This window comes from Cololabis saira, chromosome 18 (genome assembly GCF_033807715.1).
Source record: "Cololabis saira isolate AMF1-May2022 chromosome 18, fColSai1.1, whole genome shotgun sequence".
In the NCBI taxonomy this organism is placed as follows: Eukaryota; Metazoa; Chordata; class Actinopteri; order Beloniformes; family Belonidae; genus Cololabis; species Cololabis saira.
The window spans coordinates 39,249,026-39,268,414 of record NC_084604.1 but is presented as its reverse complement, the minus strand read 5'-3'; the positions used below and the strand labels follow the sequence as shown (position 1 = coordinate 39,268,414).

Here is a 19,389-nt window from a genome sequence, read left to right as displayed (position 1 = left end):
TGAAGGATCTGTAGAGGTCTGAAGGATCTCCTGGAGACGTTTGAAGGATCTCCTGTAGAGGTCTGAATTATCTCCTGTAGAGGTCTGAAGGATCTCCTGTAGAGGTCTGAAGGATCTCCGGTAGAGGTCTGAAGGATCTCCTGTAGAGGTCTAAAGAATCTCCTCTAGCGGAGGATGCTTAAGGTTGTCCAAGACCTTCTTCTTGATATGAACTTTAAGTTGACGTAATTGCTCATCTTCATTTTTCAAAGCCATCAGCTGTCCCTTAGTTTTAGGTGGATCTGAAGAACCAATGAGTTTATATGAATAATACAAAGCTGCCGCATGCAGCAGTGCAGCAAAAGCGAACATAAATGTTGGGGGTATCTCGGCGCTAACGAGCACAGAGCACCTTTACGACTCTAGTTACTGCCCATCAGCGCTCCGACACTCCTGGCCGTCGCTGCTGGCCTGCGGGATCCACCTGCTATGTTTAATTCATGCAGATTGTTACACCACTACAACACAACGGCGTTGTGTGAAAAACCTAGCTTTTATTTTCACAGCGGGACTGGCACAAACACATAAACATGTTGGGAAGTTTCCATACTATGGAGTAAGATAGCTATAATAACTATTTGTAATGGTAAACATTTGTATGTACATACAAAAGTTGTACCAAAAATTCTGCTGTCACACACGAGTCTGATAAATTATTAGGGTTAAGATTGCTTTTATGTGAGTATGAATCTAAAACCTGTGGGTGCAAAGTCTTATGGATACAACTCTGATTTATACGACTACGAGTCTTCACTGTGAACACGAATTCAAGTTTGTGGGTACGAGTCGAAAAACTGTTGAAATGACGTCATAGACAGGTCACAGGGGAAAGCAATCGAACCCCGAATGATGCGCCGAAGCCGAGGACACCGCTAACGCTAACGCAGGGGGAGCACCATCACAGGTAAATAACCATCCAACATTTATTTATTTATATTTATTTATTTATTTTATGAAATTGTACTGTTTTAAATAATATACAGTTTATGGACGTAAAGACACACTGCTTTAACTTACAAGCTAACAACATGCCAGTTAGTGCTTGCATTAGCTACTAGCATTAACAGTTGGCTTAAGTTAGCTGATTAGCACTAATGAAGACAAAATCAAAACTAATTTGAGATATAATGTTGACCAAAATATGGCTTTTAATGATTTAAATTTTATAACTTGTGCCAATTGGCGTATAGATCGGTCCATTTTGTAAATAACTAAGTATAGAGTAATTGAAACCGAACTTATACAATTAACGTTATATATATTATAAATATACAAAATGGACCGATAACATATTACATACAAATGTTTATCATTACGAATACGAATAGTTATAACATGGACACATCTTTTTGAAAGCTATCTCACTCTATACCATACGCACTCTTTTTTTTCTCTTTTTCTTTCCCAGAATGCCGTACACCAAACAGACTTCCCCTTTGCCCTAACCTGGCATACTGCCCCCTACTGGTTATAACCTGACAGGGCGCTACAACCCTCCCCTGCTAAACAAATGTTGTCCTCAACATTACCATTCATAATGCAACTTGACAAAAGAATGTGGCAGCAATATTGAACTGATGCATACTGTAAATCCAAAGATAACATTTTCAATGTCACATGTTACACAATGACGATACCTTTCGATTGAAAGTTAGAAATAAATAAAGTGCATTTAAATGGTTTTACCATAAGTGTACAGTACAATCATATACTATGGGATCTCTTCACACTTTACTCTAATGAAAACACAACAGTGTCTTGACTAAATAACGGTCTACTTCTGAGTAGCTGTAACAAAAGTACAGTACCATATTTATGCTTTGGGACAAAAATAATTTCCATCCTCGGCTCCCTCCTCGAAGACTCCTCACGGGGATAGAAATAACATTTAAACCAGGAGAGTAAAAGTTGGGAGGTGCAGCACAGTGACCTCATCTGTGCATGAGCACATCCAGACTCTGCTGCCAGAGTTAAATTTCATTTAATTTCATTACGTTAAATCGCAGCTCATTTGCACACGTTCCCGGCCCGAGCACAGATTTTAATTAGAGATGACTTTTAACCAGCTTTAGTAGAATGGTTTTTTGCATGTTTTGGCCTTTTGGATACAATTAGTAGTATTTTAATGCGTACACCTGAACTTTCTGAAAGTTTTCAAGGCTGATAAAGTAGAAAGTGAACAAGGAACAGTTCAATCTGAGTTTCAGCCAACCTTCATCTTTTGTGGGGTGTTTTTCATTAGAACTGCTCGATGTGAGATTCACCCTTTAAATCATTTAAAAACAAAGAAAATTAATCCGCTGTGTTGATGAAAAGAGCCAACTGGCTAGAAGGGGCAGTTGGATGCTATGTTTGAGTACCACCTATTTCAAATATAAAGAGGTCTTCTATAGACAGAAGCATGGCTGTGCTATGGGCTCCCCTGTGTCTCCCATTGTGGCCAACCTATATATGGAGGAAGTGGAGAGGAAGGCACTGGAGACTTACAGTGGAGCTCGTCCCACTCACTGGTTCAGGTACGTGGACGACACATGGGTGAAGATGAAGACCAATGAAATCGGCCCCTTCACTGACCACATCAACTCTGTGGATAATTACATCAAATTCACAAAAGAGGAGATGAGGGAAAATCAACTTCCCTTCTTAGACTGTGGTATAAGCCTGGGAGGAGAAGGAGAGCTTCAAGTGGAGGTTTATCGAAAACCCACGCACACCGACCAGTACCTGATGTTTGACTCTCACCATCCTCTGGAGCACAAACTGGGAGTGATCCGCACCCTACAACATCGGGCAAAGACTGTGCCCACCAACCCAGAGGCAAGGGACAAAGAACAGAAACATATAAAGCAAGCGTTAAAACAGTGCCACTATCCTGAGTGGGCCTTCACCAAAACACAAAAGAACCAGCAGAAAGATCCAAAACCAGGAAACACCAAAACTCCAAAACCCAGAAGAAGTCATGTTGTCGTTCCATATGTGGCTGGACTGTCTGAGAAGTTCCGAAGGGTTTTCTCCAAGCACAACATCCCTGTGTACTTTAAACCTAAAAACACCTTGAGACAGCGTTTGGTCCACCCTAAGGATCAGATTCCCAAACATCAAAAGAGCAACCTGGTGTATGCAGTGAAATGCACAGAGGAGTGCAAAGAGCTCTACATTGGGGAGACGAAACAGCCGCTCAGCAAACGCATGTCGCAACACAGGAGGGGGAATTCTTCGGGACAAGACTCTGCAGTCTACACCCACCTACAAAAAGAAAAACACAGTTTTAGGGATCAGGACGTCCACGTCCTGGACAGAGAGGATGGATGGTTTGAGAGGGGCGTAAGGGAGGCCATCTATGTGAAAGTGGAGCGGCCCTCTTTAAATAGAGGGGGGGGACTGAGACATCATTTGTCCTCGTCTTACAATGCTGTTTTGAAGACATTACCCCGGCGCTTAACAGACCAACCAACTTGCTCCACCTCACAGGTGGGGGGAGGGGCATCTGTTTAGGCTCCTGGGACACCATCTTCTCTGGCTCACTCATTGAGCAGTCATGTGACCTTAGTCATGTGACTCCTTTGAGTCTATAACTGCCAGAGCTACTTCCTGTGGACCAAACAACTGATGAAGGTGTTTGGATGAACACCGAAACGTCTTGTGTTTTTAAGTATGTTTTAAGTCCAGTGTTTTTAAAAATAAAACCCTTTTTAGAAGAACTTTCTACCTGGATAAATGAATCTCCACAGACATAATAATGGTTATTTAACTATTATTACACTGTTAATTAATGCTTAATAATGCATTAACTAACTGTTTATTAATGCATTAACTAATATGCTAATTAATGTTAAGTAATACATAATAATGGTTATTTAACTATTATTAAACTGTTAATTAATGCTTAATAATAATTTTAGGCTTCCTTGACCACTGCTACTCCAGTTAATTCTGGATTTAGGCGTCCCTGACCGCCACTGCTCCAGGTATTTCTGGTTTTAGGCATCCCTGACCGCCACTGCTCCAGGTATTTCTGGTTTTAGGCATCCCTGACTGCCACTGCTCCAGGTATTTCTGGTTTTAGGCATCCCTGACCGCCACTGCTCCAGGTATTTTGGGTTTTAGGCATCCATGACCACCGCTGCTCCAGGTATTTTCGGTTTTAGGGGTCCCTGACGGCCATTGTTCCAGGTATTTGGATTTTTAGGGCTCCCTGACCGCCACTGCTCCAGGTATTTCTGGTTTTAGGCATCCCGGACTGCTGGTGCTGCAGTTATTTCTGGTTTTAAGCATCCCTGACCACCGCTGCTCCAGGTATTTCTGGTTTTAGGGCTCCCTGACCGCCATTGTTCCATCTATTTCAGCTTATGTCCTTGAGTTCAATGCAGCCACAGAAAAGTCCAGGGATCAAACCTGCTCATCACTTTCAGCCTCGCATCAGATGAGTGTGGGACGTGTTATCCAGCACCGGCCATCAGGTCCCTACTGATATTGATCGCACTGAGTCCTGGGTAATGACGGTACCCCCGCAGATCCTGCAGCCACTTATGGTTTGTGTCTCGGTGAACCGACTGTCGTCTGTTTCTCTGGCTGCCAGTAACACAATCATCTGCCTGGGGGATCATTGAAGCTCTGGTCGTGTTGAAGTGGCTGCCAGGGGAATTGAAGCACTCACTTTTACTCTTTATTTTAGGAAATAAGACCAAGATAAAGTCTGAACTCGTCCAACAAACATGACATCAGAGGCACATCAGCTGTCTGTCTGTCTCTTCATCCAGCATTGTTTGCTTCAGGTTCTGATAGACTGGATATGTTTCATCTCCTTTTCACTGGACTATTCATATTTATTTAATCAAATAAAAGGAAGGAGAGGCTGGACCAGTGGCGTCAATTCAGTGGAAGCTAAGGTATGGCAAGGTTTTGAGTCACAGAACTTCACTAGAGTATCAATCAACACGTCCAGCGAATACTCATCACAGAAGTTTATGTAGCTGATCTGTGTGGTCAAGAAAACTGGAACTTTTTCCAATGCAGTCTCACTCACTGCAAAAACTCAACATCTTACCAGGAATATTTGTCTTATTTCTAGTTAAAATGTCTCATTTTTAGCCAAAAAATCTTTTTACACTTAAAACAAGAGTCATTACCAGAAAAATAACTTATTTGACCATTTTCACCTGTTTCAAGTAAATTTTCACTTGAAATAAGTAGAAAAATCTGCCAGTGGGAAAAGATTTATCTTTTTATTACAAGTTAAAAAATCTTGTTCCACTGGCAGATTTTTCCACTTATTTCAAGTGAAAATCTACTTGAAACAGGTGAAAATGGTTGTTTTTGAGTTTTGTCTTAAATGTAATGAGATTTGTTTTTACTAAAAATTAGACATTTTAACTAAAAATAAATTACAGTGTAAAATAACTAGTGAAATCGATCATGTTGTTCTGATTTGCATTTGTAGTTATTCTATATGTATTAAGTAATAGAATAATCAATACAAATGGACACAGAGTAATTCCATAAATGTATTTAAAAAACAAACATTTACATTTTCCCTTGAATCCAAGGTGTGGCGGCTGCCGTACCTTATACCCAATTGACGCCCCTGGGCTGGACGTCACCGAGGTTCACGGCGTTGACAGTGGAGAAGGCGCTGCTCATCATTCTGCAGCCGCGAGACCATGGAGCATCTCCAGAGCATCTCCAGAGCATCTCCAGAGCATCCCCAGAGCATCTCCAGAGCATCTCCAGAGCAGCTCAAGAGCATCTCCAGAGCATCTCCAGAGCATCTCCAGAGCATCTCCAGAGCATCTCCAGAGCATCTCCAGAGCATCCCCAGAGCAGCTCCAGAGCATCTCCAGAGCATCTCCAGAGCATCTCCAGAGCAGCTCCAGAGCATCTCCAGAGCATCCCCAGAGCAGCTCCAGAGCAGCTCAAGAGCATCTCCAGAGCATCCCCAGAGCAGCTCCAGAGCAGCTCCAGAGCAGCTCCAGAGCAGCTCCAGAGCAGCTCCAGAGCAGCTCCAGAGCATCTCCAGAGCATCTCCAGAGCATCCCCAGAGCAGCTCCAGAGCATCTCCAGAGCATCTCCAGAGCATCTCCAGAGCATCTCCAGAGCATCTCCAGAGCAGCTCCAGAGCATCTCCAGAGCATCCCCAGAGCAGCTCCAGAGCAGCTCAAGAGCATCTCCAGAGCATCCCCAGAGCAGCTCCAGAGCAGCTCCAGAGCAGCTCCAGAGCAGCTCCAGAGCAGCTCCAGAGCAGCTCCAGAGCATCCCCAGAGCATCTCCAGAGCAGCTCCAGAGCAGCTCCAGAGCAGCTCAAGAGCATCCCCAGAGCAGCTCCAGAGCAGCTCCAGAGCATCCCCAGAGCAGCTCCAGAGCATCCCCAGAGCATCTCCAGAGCATCTCCAGAGCATCTCCAGAGCATCTCCAGAGCATCTCCAGAGCAGCTCGTCCTTTGTATTACTGCATTTGAGTCCTCTCTGCATGGCATGTCAGGGTTTATTTGTATTTTGTATAAGCTATTTAACCGGCACTACACGTACAAAAAAAGAATGAAACATGCAAAAGAACGCAGCGTCTTCTCCAGTTCATCCTGCTAATAACCGAGTCAAATTCCCTGTCTTGTTTGACCTGACTTGGCCACATAAACATGATTCTGATTCTGATTCCGATGGATGCAGCACCTGAGGTTCTCGAAGGCGTCGTTGGCTCCGCCCCCTCTGACCTTTGACCTCCCGGGGTAGAAAGGCGGCGGGGTGGAGAGAACTCCTCGCTGAAACGCGTCTTCATTAGTCCTGGAGCAGCCGGGGGAGTGGATGAGAGGCGACTGGAGGTGAAGGAGGTTAATGATCCTTCTGCTGCTGATGTCCAGCTCTGAGATATAATCTCCTTATCATGGCAAAGATTTGCCGCAGCAGACTGGAGGAGACGGCTCCACGTTAAAACGGTAAAATGTAATCACGGAACATTTGTCGGAGTGCAAGAGGTCAGTCCGCTTTTATATTTCCAAGTTTCCTGCTTGCATGAGTCAAACCAAGTCGGCACATCTCCTTTTCTTCTTCTGAAGAGGTTTATTATCATAACATGTATCTGATTGCTGCTAGGGCGGGACCGGTCTTTTTTTTTGTTTTTTTTTCCTTTTCCCCTTCAATTTGCGACTAACATCACCACCCTCTCCACTCTCTCCTTTCTTATTCCCCATCTTCATTTAACCTAACAAAAAAATTAATATTATTACTTATTTTCCTTTTCTTTTCTCCAAGCGCAAACCAGTTCTTGTCTGACTCTGCTGATTTGCTGTGCGGAGTACCTCAGGGTTCTGTTTCGGGCCCACTTTTGTTACTTTTGACCCTCAAGACCCCCAAGACCCCCAACGTGGTCCAGTTCTTGGTTCCTAAAGCAGAGGTAAAACACTGTTCCTGGATGAAAAGGAGCAGCAGGCCGATCCGTGACACGACCGCTGTGTTTCTAAGCTTTGTGGTATTAACTTAAAAATCTATTTCTTCTGATTTACTCGAATAATTAACTTTTATTTTCCAAAGCCATGAATGTTAACAGACGACTGCATCGATCGCTGGCTTGAAGACCAGATTAATCTGTGCCTGGTGGGAAATTAACCGTCCAGAATGCTCCGATGTGCAGCTCATTAAGGTGGTGATACATTAATTAGAGAGTTAAATGATAATTACGTGTTCTAATGTTCTGATGCAGATGTTTAAGGCTCAGCTACATCAGCTGCTGAGGTTCTGGATCTGGACCTGGATCTGGACCTGGATCTGGACCTCAAACTGGACCTGGAACTGGATTTTCATATAAAACTGGATCTGGATCTAGAACTGGACCTGGACCTGGACCTGGATCTGGATCTGGATCTGGACCTGGACCTGGACCTGGATCTGGATCTGGATCTGGATCTGGAACTGGTCTGTTGATCTGTTCGATACCAAATAAAAAAATGAGAATGTGAAAGAAGCTTCAAGTGTCTAAGCTTTTTAATGTTTTTAGTTTGTCTCTGCTGCTGAACAGTCCGTTGGTATCTGCCATGAAAACCATGGTAACTGATTCCAGAACAGGCAGTTTCTCCGCTAATCTGTCCACCTTTAATAAACTCTCCCAGCTTGGATTTTAAGGTGTTAAGAAGTAAATTATAAGCATCGTCTAAAACCCCCCAGTAGTGAGGAGGTGGTTCCAAGAACTCCACAGCTCACATAAATACACATCAGTACACATGAATACACACAAATACACACATAAATACACATAAATACACACATAAATACACACAAATACACACATAAATACAAATCAGTACACATGAATACACAAATATAAATGAATACACGTGAATACACATTAATTCACATAAACACACACATAAATACATACAAACACACACATAAATACACATTCATACACATGAATACACATAAATACACACATAAATACACATAAATTCACATAAACACACATACATACACATAAATACATAAACACACACATAAATACATAAAAATACACACATAAATACACATAAATACACATTAATATACATAAATACATAAACACACACATAAATACATACAAATACACACATAAATACACATAAATACACATACATACACATGAATACACACAAAAAATACACATACACACACATAAATACACATTAAAATACATAAATACACAAATACACACACACATAAATGCACACAAACACACACAAACACAGATAAATACACAAAAACGCACATACACACAAAGATGCACATAAATATACAGACACACACCTAAATAAACATATATATATACATACAAATACACATGAAAATGAGAGAGAGAGAGAAGCTTCAAGCGGCTTTTTAATGTTTTTAATTTGTCTCTGCTGCTGAAAAGTCTGTTGGTATCTGAGCAGCTATGAAGTGACAGAGTTCCTGGTAGATCTGGTGGTTCCTTATCTCCTCTAGATCTTTTTAATTCTCTCCTGGTAGATCTGGTGGTTCCTTATCTCCTCTAGATCTTTTTAATTCTCTCCTGGTAGATCTGGTGGTTCCTTATCTCCTCTAGATCTTTTTAATTCTCTCCTGGTAGATCTGGTGGTTCCTTATCTCCTCTAGATCTTTTTAATTCTCTCCTTGTAGATCTGGTGGTTCCTTATCTCCGTCTAGATCTTTCTAATTCTCTCCTGGTGGATCTGGTGGTTCCTTATCTCCTCTAGATCTTTTTAATTCTCTCCTGGTAGATCTGGTGGTTCCTTATCTCCTCTAGATCTTTTTAATTCTCTCCTGGTAGATCTGGTGGTTCCTTATCTCCTCTAGATCTTTTTAATTCTCTCCTGGTAGATCTGGTGGTTCCTTATCTCCTCTAGATCTTTTTAATTCTCTCCTCAGCACCAGGTTTATGAACATCTGCATCTCACAGTTGGATCACCAACTTCTGCTGCCGTCGCTGCTGGAATCAAATGAACCAGAATCCGCCGTCAGAGTCGCTCACGTAATGACATGGCTCCTCTTAGCACCCGAGCTGTGGAAAAGCAAACCGGTTCTCAGCTGGTTCCCAAGTTGTGGACCAGAACCAGTCCTGGAACCGGTTTGGTGGAAAAGGGGCATTAGAGAAGAAATTAATGCTCCACTTCAGCTAGGAAAGGATTGTAAAAGAGATGCCAAACCCGGTAGTAACCAGGAAGTTCCAGACCCCGTAGTAACCAGGAAGTACCAGCAGAGACGTTCAATAAACTCTACAGCCCACTACGGTTGTGTTTCCTGTATCTGTGTCACGTGACTGCCACGCCCCTTTAGGAGACAGGAAGTAGGTCCTGAGTCTATTGAGTCCTATGGGAAAAGTGAACGTGAGCACAGATTATTACCAATTCCTTTGCCCCATAGTAACCTAAGTAAATATGGGACCCATTTTTCAAAAGCCACAAGCCTTCAGAACATTCTGACACCAAAATGGACATTTTCAGACCGACAGATTAGGAGAAAATTAACTTTGTTTGAGACCTGTCTCCGTCTGAGAAACACACTCTCGCCAGATTTGGCTCTCATCGTTTTCCCATCGGATAAAATGAAGTTTAAAACTAAAATAAAACTTGCTTCTTTGCTTAATAATACTGTTATGTTTATTATTTAAGTCTTTTTGGAAGAAAGTTGTACTGTATCTAGTGTTGTATGTTCCAAAACGATGTGGGGAGAGGGGCGGCCACGCCCACTTAGGAGACAGGAAGTGAGGTCAGAGGGGCGGCCACGCCCACTTAGGAGACAGGAAGTGAGGTCAGAGGGGCGACCACGCCCACTTATGAGACCGAAAGTGAGGTCAGAGGGGCGGCCACGCCCACTTAGGAGACAGGAAGTGTATACCATTTCATACCATTGGCAGTAACGGTAATGCGCTATCTTCTGTAGAGGATCTTTGCCGGTAGTAACCAGGAAGTACCAGACCAGGAAGTACCAGACCCCGTAGTAACCAGGAAGTACCAGACCAGGAAGTACCAGACCCGGTAGTATCCAGGAAGTACCAGACCTGGTAGTAACCAGGAAGTACCAGACCCCGTAGTAACCAGGAAGTACAGATCAGAGAGGCTGATTCCCTCCGACGTGAGGATGCTCCGGGGTTCACCGGTGTGGGTGGACGTGTTCCAACATGAGGCAACGCTCGTCTGAAGCTCCGGATGTTCAAACCGGCAGCTTATACTCGCCAAAAATATAAAAATCAGCGATGAAGTTCTTCCTCTCAGGCGGAATCCTGGATAAACAGAACGTGTCCTCAGAGCTGTGATGAACAGATGAGAGAGGAGGACGGAGGGATCAGCGTGTCAACAGTGACTCACCATCCAAACATTGGGTTTCCAAATGCAGCTTGAGAGAAGCAGGAAGGACAGAACTCAAACATGAGTAATGATCTGAGCTGTGGGTCCACTCCAGTCTGTGGGAAACGTCGCTGGTGGAAAACACTCGCGCTGCCATGAAAACGATGGCAACTGATTCCAGAACTGGCAGTTTCTCCGCTAATCTGACCACCTTTAATAAGGTGTTAAGAAGTAAATTATAAGCATCGTCTAAAACCCCCCAGCACACATAAATACACATAAATACACATGAATACACATAAATATAAATGAATACACATCAATACACATAAATACACATGAATACACATAAATATAAATGAATACACATCAATACACATCAATACACATGAATACACATAGATACATATCAATACACACATAAATACACATAGATACACGTGAATACACATAAATATAAATGAATACACATCACTGCACATGAATACACATAGATACACATAGATACACATGAATACACATTAATATAGATTAATACACATGAATACACATTAATATAAATGAATACACATGTAAACACATTATTTCACATCAATAAACAAAAATACACACAAATACACATAGATACACAAATAAATACACATAAACACACACACAAATACACACATGCTGTAAATAAACACAAATACACACATAAATACACACATTAATACACATAAATACACATGAATACACATAAATACACACATAAATACATACAAATACACACATAAATACACAATTACACACATACTGTAAATAAACACACAAATACACACATAAATACACACATTAATACACATAAATACATACAAATACACACATAAATACACATGAATACACATAAACACACATAAACACACACATAAATACACACATGAATACACATAAATACACACATACATACATACATACATACACATAAACACACACATAAATACATAAAAATACACACATAAATACACAAATACACACATACTGTAAATAAACACACAAATACACACATAAATACACACATTAATACACATAAATACACATGAATACACATAAATACACATGAATACACATAAACACACATAAGCACACACATAAATACATACAAATACACACATAAATACACAAATACACAAACACACATAAATACACATAAACTGCTTCCACCTGCCTGCTGTGCTGTTGCCGTCCCTGACCCCCAGTCTGGCCCTCGGCAGGAGGGTCCCCCCCTTATGATCCAGGTCCAGGTCCAGGTTTCTTCCTCCTAAAGGGGAGTTTTTCTTGCCACTGTTTGGCTTAAGGCTTTTCTCCCATTATGGGAGTTTTTACCTGCCATTGTTTATGTAATAACTGCTCGGGGCGTTATGTTCTGGATCTCTGGAAAGCATTTGGAGACAACTTTTGTTGTATTAGACGCTATATAAATAAAATTGAATTGAATTGAATTAACACACAGAAATACATATAAACACACACATACATAAACATATATACACACAAACACACAAACACGCACAAATACACACACGTGTGGCCAGAGCAGCCTCCTCTGTTGTCAGGGATGAAACCAGGTGAAGCAACGACACGTCGTCTTGGCTCCGCCCACCTCCACAACAACACAGGTTTGAGTCGCTTTACATTTATATTTTATATTTTAATCTTTACATAAAGAGGTTTCAGGTCCCACATCCACAGTGGGGTCATGAGTCGGTACCCTCATAGTACTGGTCTCAGTCCTGGGGTACCCTCATAGTACTGGTCTCAGTCCTGGGGTACTCTCATACTGGTCTCAGTCCTGGGGTACTCTCATACTGGTCTCAGTCCTGGGGTACCCTCATACTGGTCTCAGTCCTGGGGTACCCTCATACTGGTCTCAGTCCTGGGGTACCCTGATAGTACTGGTCTCAGTCCTGGGGTACCCTCATACTGGTCTCAGTCCTGGGGTACCCTCATAGTACTGGTCTCAGTCCTGGGGTACCCTCATAGTACTGGTCTCAGTCCTGGGGTACCCTCATACTGGTCTCAGTCCTGGGGTACCCTCATAGTACTGGTCTCAGTCCTGGGGTTCCCTCATACTGGTCTCAGTCCTGGGGTACCCTCATAGTACTGGTCTCAGTCCTGGGGTACCCTCATAGTACTGGTCTCAGTCCTGGGGTACCCTCATACTGGTCTCAGTCCTGGGGTACCCTCATAGTACTGGTCTCAGTCCTGGGGTACCCTCATAGTACTGGTCTCAGTCCTGGGGTACCCTCATACTGGTCTCAGTCCTGGGGTACCCTCATAGTACTGGTCTCAGTCCTGGGGTACCCTCATAGTACTGGTCTCAGTCCTGGGGTACCCTCATACTGGTCTCAGTCCTGGGGTACCCTCATAGTACTGGTCTCAGTCCTGGGGTACCCTCATAGTACTGGTCTCAGTCCTGGGGTTCCCTCATACTGGTCTCAGTCCTGGGGTACCCTCATAGTACTGGTCTCAGTCCTGGGGTACTCTCATACTGGTCTCAGTCCTGGGGTACCCTCATACTGGTCTGAGTCCTGGGGTACCCTCATACTGGTCTGAGTCCTGGGGTACCCTCATACTGGTCTCAGTCCTGGGGTACCCTCATACTGGTCTGAGTCCTGGGGTACCCTCATACTGGTCTCAGTCCTGGGGTACCCTCATACTGGTCTGAGTCCTGGGGTACTCTCATACTGGTCTCAGCCCTGGGGTACCCTCATACTGGTCTCAGTCCTGGGGTTCCCTCATACTGGTCTCAGTCCTGGGGTTCCCTCATACTGGTCTCAGTCCTGGGGTACCCTCATACTGGTCTCAGTCCTGGGGTACCCTCATACTGGTCTCAGTCCTGGGGTACCCTCATACTGGTCTCAGTCCTGGGGTACCTTCATACTGGTCTCAGTCCTGGGGTACCCTCATAGTACTGGTCTCAGTCCTGGGGTACCCTCATAGTACTGGTCTCAGTCCTGGGGTACCCTCATACTGGTCTCAGTCCTGGGGTACCCTCATACTGGTCTCAGTCCTGGGGTACCCTCATACTGGTCTCAGTCCTGGGTCCATGTGGAGAGTCGTGACTACTGGTCTGTGTTTATCCACCTCGGGTAGGCGAGAGACCAACCCCCCCATCGCTGTGGTCCCCTAAAGAAACACGGAGGAGGATGTGGAGGAGCGTTAGTCATGGATCTGCTGAAGGGGGTGAATGAGTGAACGAGGAGCCGGCGCTCCGTGTTTGGACCAGAGTAACTCCAGCGGGTGAATCTGATCATTATTAAGAATAAATATTTGAACAGCGGTTTTTTTAATCTAAAATGTAATGTTTGCAAACAAAGCAACTTGTTTCACTTGTGTTCAACTTAATACCCTTTTTTTCTCCACTGAATATAATATTTAAGGGTCTCATTAAAAAAAAATCTTTATCCCATCTCACGATAAACTGCATTAAATGTCAGCGTTTAAAACCCTCAAAGGAAAAAAATTCTGAGCAAAGCTTTTACAGAAAGATGGATTTTACTGCTGAACATGACTTCTTATTGGAGAGTGGTGTCGCCAACGCGGGTGAACTGGAATCAGGGTGAAAGGAGCAGCTCCTGGTGGTCCAGGTCCCCCTGATTCAGCTCCTGGGGGTCCAGGTCCCCCCGATTCAGCTCCTGGGGGTCCTGGTCCACCCGATTCAGCTCCTGGTGGTCCTGGTCCACCCGATTCAGCTCCTGGTGGTCCTGGTACCCCCGATTCAGCTCCTGGGGGTCCTGGTCCACCCGATTCAGCTCCTGGGGGTCCTGGTCCCACGATTCAGCTCCTGGTGGTCCTGGTACCCCCGATTCAGCTCCTGGTGGTCCAGGTACCCCCCATTCAGCTCCTGGGGGTCCTGGTACCCCCCATTCAGCTCCTGGTGGTCCTGGTACCCCCGATTCAGCTCCTGGTGGTCCTGGTACCCCGATTCAGCTCCTGGGGGTCCTGGTCCCCCGATTCAGCTCCTGGGGGTCCTGGTCCCCCGATTCAGCTCCTGGGGGTCCAGGTCCCCTGATTCAGCACCTGGTGGTCCTGGTACCCCCGATTCAGCTCCCGGGGGTCCTGGTACCCCCGATTCAGCTCCTGGGGGTCCTGGTACCCCGATTCAGCTCCTGGTGGTCCTGGGCCCCCCGATTCAGCTCCTGGGGGGTCCAGGTCCACCAGGAGCTAGTCCTGGTCTTCAGATGACTGATTTTGAAGCATTACAGCATTGTTTAAAAAAAGGGATATTAAATAAAAGAATCTGGTTGACTGCTAAACAGAACCTCTCCTGGTACGTGATCTTTTCTACAACCCTTTAAATAATTTACCCAGCAGCCTCCACAGGTTAACGAAACGCTGCCGTACTAGTCAGAGCCCAAGCTTGGTGCTTTATTTTGAAACTCCCCAGAGTTCTCATTCAATTAAATTTTATTTATATAGCGTCTGTCCATCTGCAGGTCAGGACCAGCCCAGACCAGCACAACAAACTACAGGACAGAGAGAGAGAGAGAGAGAGAGAGAGAGAGAGAGAGAGAGAGAGAGAGAGAGAGAGAGAGAGAGAGAGAGAGAGAGAGGGAGCTGCTCTCGCTCCACCCTCATCCCTTCATCTTCACTGCTTCCTCACCTCCTCCATCATTTCCTCTGTCATTATCTGCCACTCTCAGCGCTCAGCTCAGTCACGCTTCCTCTTGGAGACGGTTGCCATGGCGACGCGAGCATCTCCACCGATCAGCTCTGATATGTTGATCGTAAACAGCTCTGGCCCCCGGAGGGGTCAAGGCAGGTGAGGAGAAGACGGGGGATGAGGGCCCTGTTTCTGTGATCCGGTGACCCACATATGTAAACCAACGTGAGGTTGTTGTTGAAACGTTCAGAGGTTCCAGACTCATCTGTGACTGAATTCAGGAGATTTACAACGTTGGACGTCTGCTTGCTACAGTTTTCCTGCTTTTTAAGACTCGAAGAAGCTTTTTGTTTGGATATTAGTCTCTGAGATTTTGCATCGTCTTCGTTTCTTGAAGCTTTAGTCTCAAGTCGCATCACAGCGTCACGTCTCTGGTCCTGATGAAGGCTGATTAACCGGGGACAAAGCATCATCAACATCTGCATCGGCATCTGCATCTAAATCTGTATCCGCATCAACATCTGCATCAACATCTAAATCTACATCAACATCTGCATCAACATCTAAATCTACATCAACATCTGCATCAACATCTAAATCAACATCTGCATCATCAACATCTTCATCTACATCTTCATCTACATCTGCATCTACATCTGCATCAACATCTGAATCTAAATCTGCATCAACATCTGCATCTACATCTGCATCAACATCTGCATCAACATCTGAATCCACATCTGCATCAACATCTGCATCAACATCTGCATCTAAATCTGCATCAACATCTGCATCTAAATATGTATCTGCATCAACATCTGAATCCACATCTGCATCAACATCTGCATCATCAACATCTGCATCTACATCTGCATCAACATCTGCATCAACATCTGAATCCACATCTGCATCAACATCTGCATCAACATCTGCATCTAAATCTGCATCAACATCTGCATCTAAATAGGTATCTGCATCAACATCTGAATCCACATCTGCATCAACATCTGCATCAACATATGCATCTACATCTGCATCAACATCTGAATCCACATCTGCATCTACATCTGCATCAACATCTGCACCAACATCTGCATCAACATCTGAATCCACATCTGCATCAACATCTGCATCTACATCTGCATCCACATCTGCATCTACATCTGCATCAACATCTGCATCTACATCTGCATCAACATCTGCATCTACATCTGCATCAGCATCTGAATCCACATCTGCATCTACATCTGCATTAACATCTGAATCAACATCAACATCCGCATGCATCAACATATGCATCAACATTTGGATCAGCATCTGCATCAACATCTGCATCAACATCTGAATCCACATCTGCATCTGCATCAACATCTGCATCAACATTTGGATCAGCATCTGCATCAACATCTGCATCAACATTTGGATCAGCATTTGCATCAACATCTGCATCAACATTTGGATCAGCATCTGCATCAACATCTGCATCAACATCTGAATCCACATCTGCATCAACATCTGAATCCACATCTGCATCAACATCTGCATAAACATCTGCATCAACATCTGCAACAACATCTGCATCAACATCTGCATCAACATCTGCATCAACATCTGAATCCATATCTCCATCAACATCTGCATCTACATCTGCATCTACATCTACACCTGCATCAACATCTGCATCAACATCTGCATCTACATCTGCATCTACATCTGCATGAACATCTGCATGAACATCTGCATCTACATCTGCGTCAACATCTGCATCTACATCTGCATCTACATCAACATCTGCATCTACATCTGCATCAACATCTGCATCTACATCTGCATCTACATCAACATCTGCATCAACACCTGCATCAACATCTGCATCAACATCTGCATCAAAATCAAAATCTACATCAACATCTGCATCTACATCCGCATCTGCATCAACATCTGCATCTACATCCGCATCTGCATCAACATCTGCATCTACATCTGCATCAACCTATGTCCTCTTTAAGTCTCCCAGGGGTTTTTCATGGGTCCAGATCCGGGATTTGCCTGAACCGTTCCAGGACTTTGTTTTTCCTGTCTAGCATCTTAGTTAACGGTCGTCGGCATGGAAACCAAACAACAAGGACAGCAGTAACTCTAACATGGCCCAGTTCTCCTCATTTTAACAATCAGGGTTTTATTCTAATTCAAGAACTTTAATTGAGAAAATAAACATCTTTCGGCTTTGGGAGAACACACGAGAGCAAATGTCAGGGTGTAATATTGGATTTATGGGATTAACGGCTTGCTGCTAATTAACTGTAGCATTGAAATGAGAAATTAAGTCTTTGAGACCTGTGGTGCACGTAGACGTCCTTCTGAACCCAAAACAGCGTTAAAAAATAAACACTCGACCTGGAAAATCCCCCCGTCAGCGTTCATTAGAGCTGCATTTCTCTGGAGGAAATTTACAGGCGAGATTAAACTCTTTACTGACTTTAAAGACGGTTTTAAAGCCCTTAAGTTCACCACGCCTCGGCTGTTTCACACTTCCCTTGTCGGAACAAATGGTTCCAAAGCTTTAAAACGGGTTATTTATTAGTAACAGATAAAATCCACAAAGCTTTTCTGCTGCCTTTTGATTTTGGATGGAGAACTTGTTTTTTAACTCTTGCAAGGAGCTGAGGATCAGGTCTGGGTCTGGTCTGGTCTGGTCTGATCCAGGTCTGGGTCTGGTCTGGGTCTGGTCCTCAGTGAAAGAATGAAAGAAGAAGCAGATGAAAGCGTAAAGCTGAGTTGGAGCTGAGTGAAGCCAGAAAGTTCCACAATCCTGTGGAACGAAACACTCCTTTGTGGATCTTCTCTCATCGAATCATTAGATTTTCCTTTCTGCGTGCTGAAGCTTAGCTTCTTTTTTTCAGTTTGAGAAAAGAAAACACAAGAAAGATAATCTCCAAACTCCTCCCTGCTTTTCCTCTCTGAACCTGTACAATCTTGAGAAAAAAGTCAAAATGTTGAGAAAAAAAGTCGAAATGTCGAGATTAAAAAGGAAAGGAAAAAGGAAGAAAAAAAGAGAAAAATGGAAAAAAGGAAAAAAGAAGAAAAAAAAGAAAAAAGAAAAAAAGGAAAAAAAAGTCAAACATTTTTGAAAAAACTCCAGGGAGCCACTAGGGCGGCTCTAGAGCCGCGGGTTGCCGACCCCTTGACCAGAAGAACCGGTTCCAAGGTAGCACCAACTCTCTGCTGGTCTAGAGGAAAGAACCGCTTACGTAAGCGGAGGGGGAGGAGTTATTAAGACCAACGGCAACAGCAAGACTGGGAGACGGAGACATTTTCAAATAAGAATGAATCTGGATGCAGCAAAGCATCATGGGAGGAGGAGGAGACAACCTGTCTTTTAGAGACGTGTCCACGGAGGAGCTACGAGGACCAAGTCCTGTTAGAGCGATTCCTGGTTGTTGCTGCAACTTTCACGCAAACGCAGAGACGTAACTGACGTTTGCAGAGATGTAACTGACGTTAGCAGAGACGTAACTGACGTTAGCAGAGACGTAACTGACGTTAGCAGAGACGTAACTGACGTTAGCAGAGACGTAACTGACGTTTGCAAAGACGTAACTGACGTTAGCAGAGACGTAACTGACGTTAGCAGAGACATAACTGACGTTAGCAGAGACGTAACTGACGTTAGCAGAGACGTAACTGACGTTAGCAGAGACGTAACTGACATTAGCAGAGATGTAACTGACTTTGGCAGAGACGTAACTGACGTTTGCAGAGATGTAACTGACGTTTGCAGAGACGTAACTGACGTTTGCAACGACGTAACTGACGTTAGCAGAGACGTAACTGACATTTGCAGAGACGTAACTGACGTTTGCAGAGACGTAACTGACGTTAGCAGAGACGTAACTGACATTTGCAGAGACGTAACTGACGT

General features: G+C 44.0%; 1 protein-coding gene across 1 annotated transcript; it reads left to right on the top strand.

Moving 5' to 3' along the window:
* Positions 1–2,382: 2,382 nt before the first annotated feature.
* LOC133464838 (uncharacterized) lies at positions 2,383–3,554 on the top strand. Its single transcript, XM_061747024.1, has one exon. The coding sequence runs from the start codon at positions 2,383–2,385 to the stop codon at positions 3,532–3,534; it is 1,152 nt and encodes a 383-aa protein (XP_061603008.1). The 3' UTR covers positions 3,535–3,554.
* The last annotated feature ends 15,835 nt before the right edge of the window (positions 3,555–19,389 follow it).

Coding starts and splice junctions, on each gene's coding strand:
- LOC133464838 (XM_061747024.1), top strand. CDS start 2,383: ATGCTATGTTTGAGTACCACCTATTTCAAATATAAAGAGGTCTTCTAT.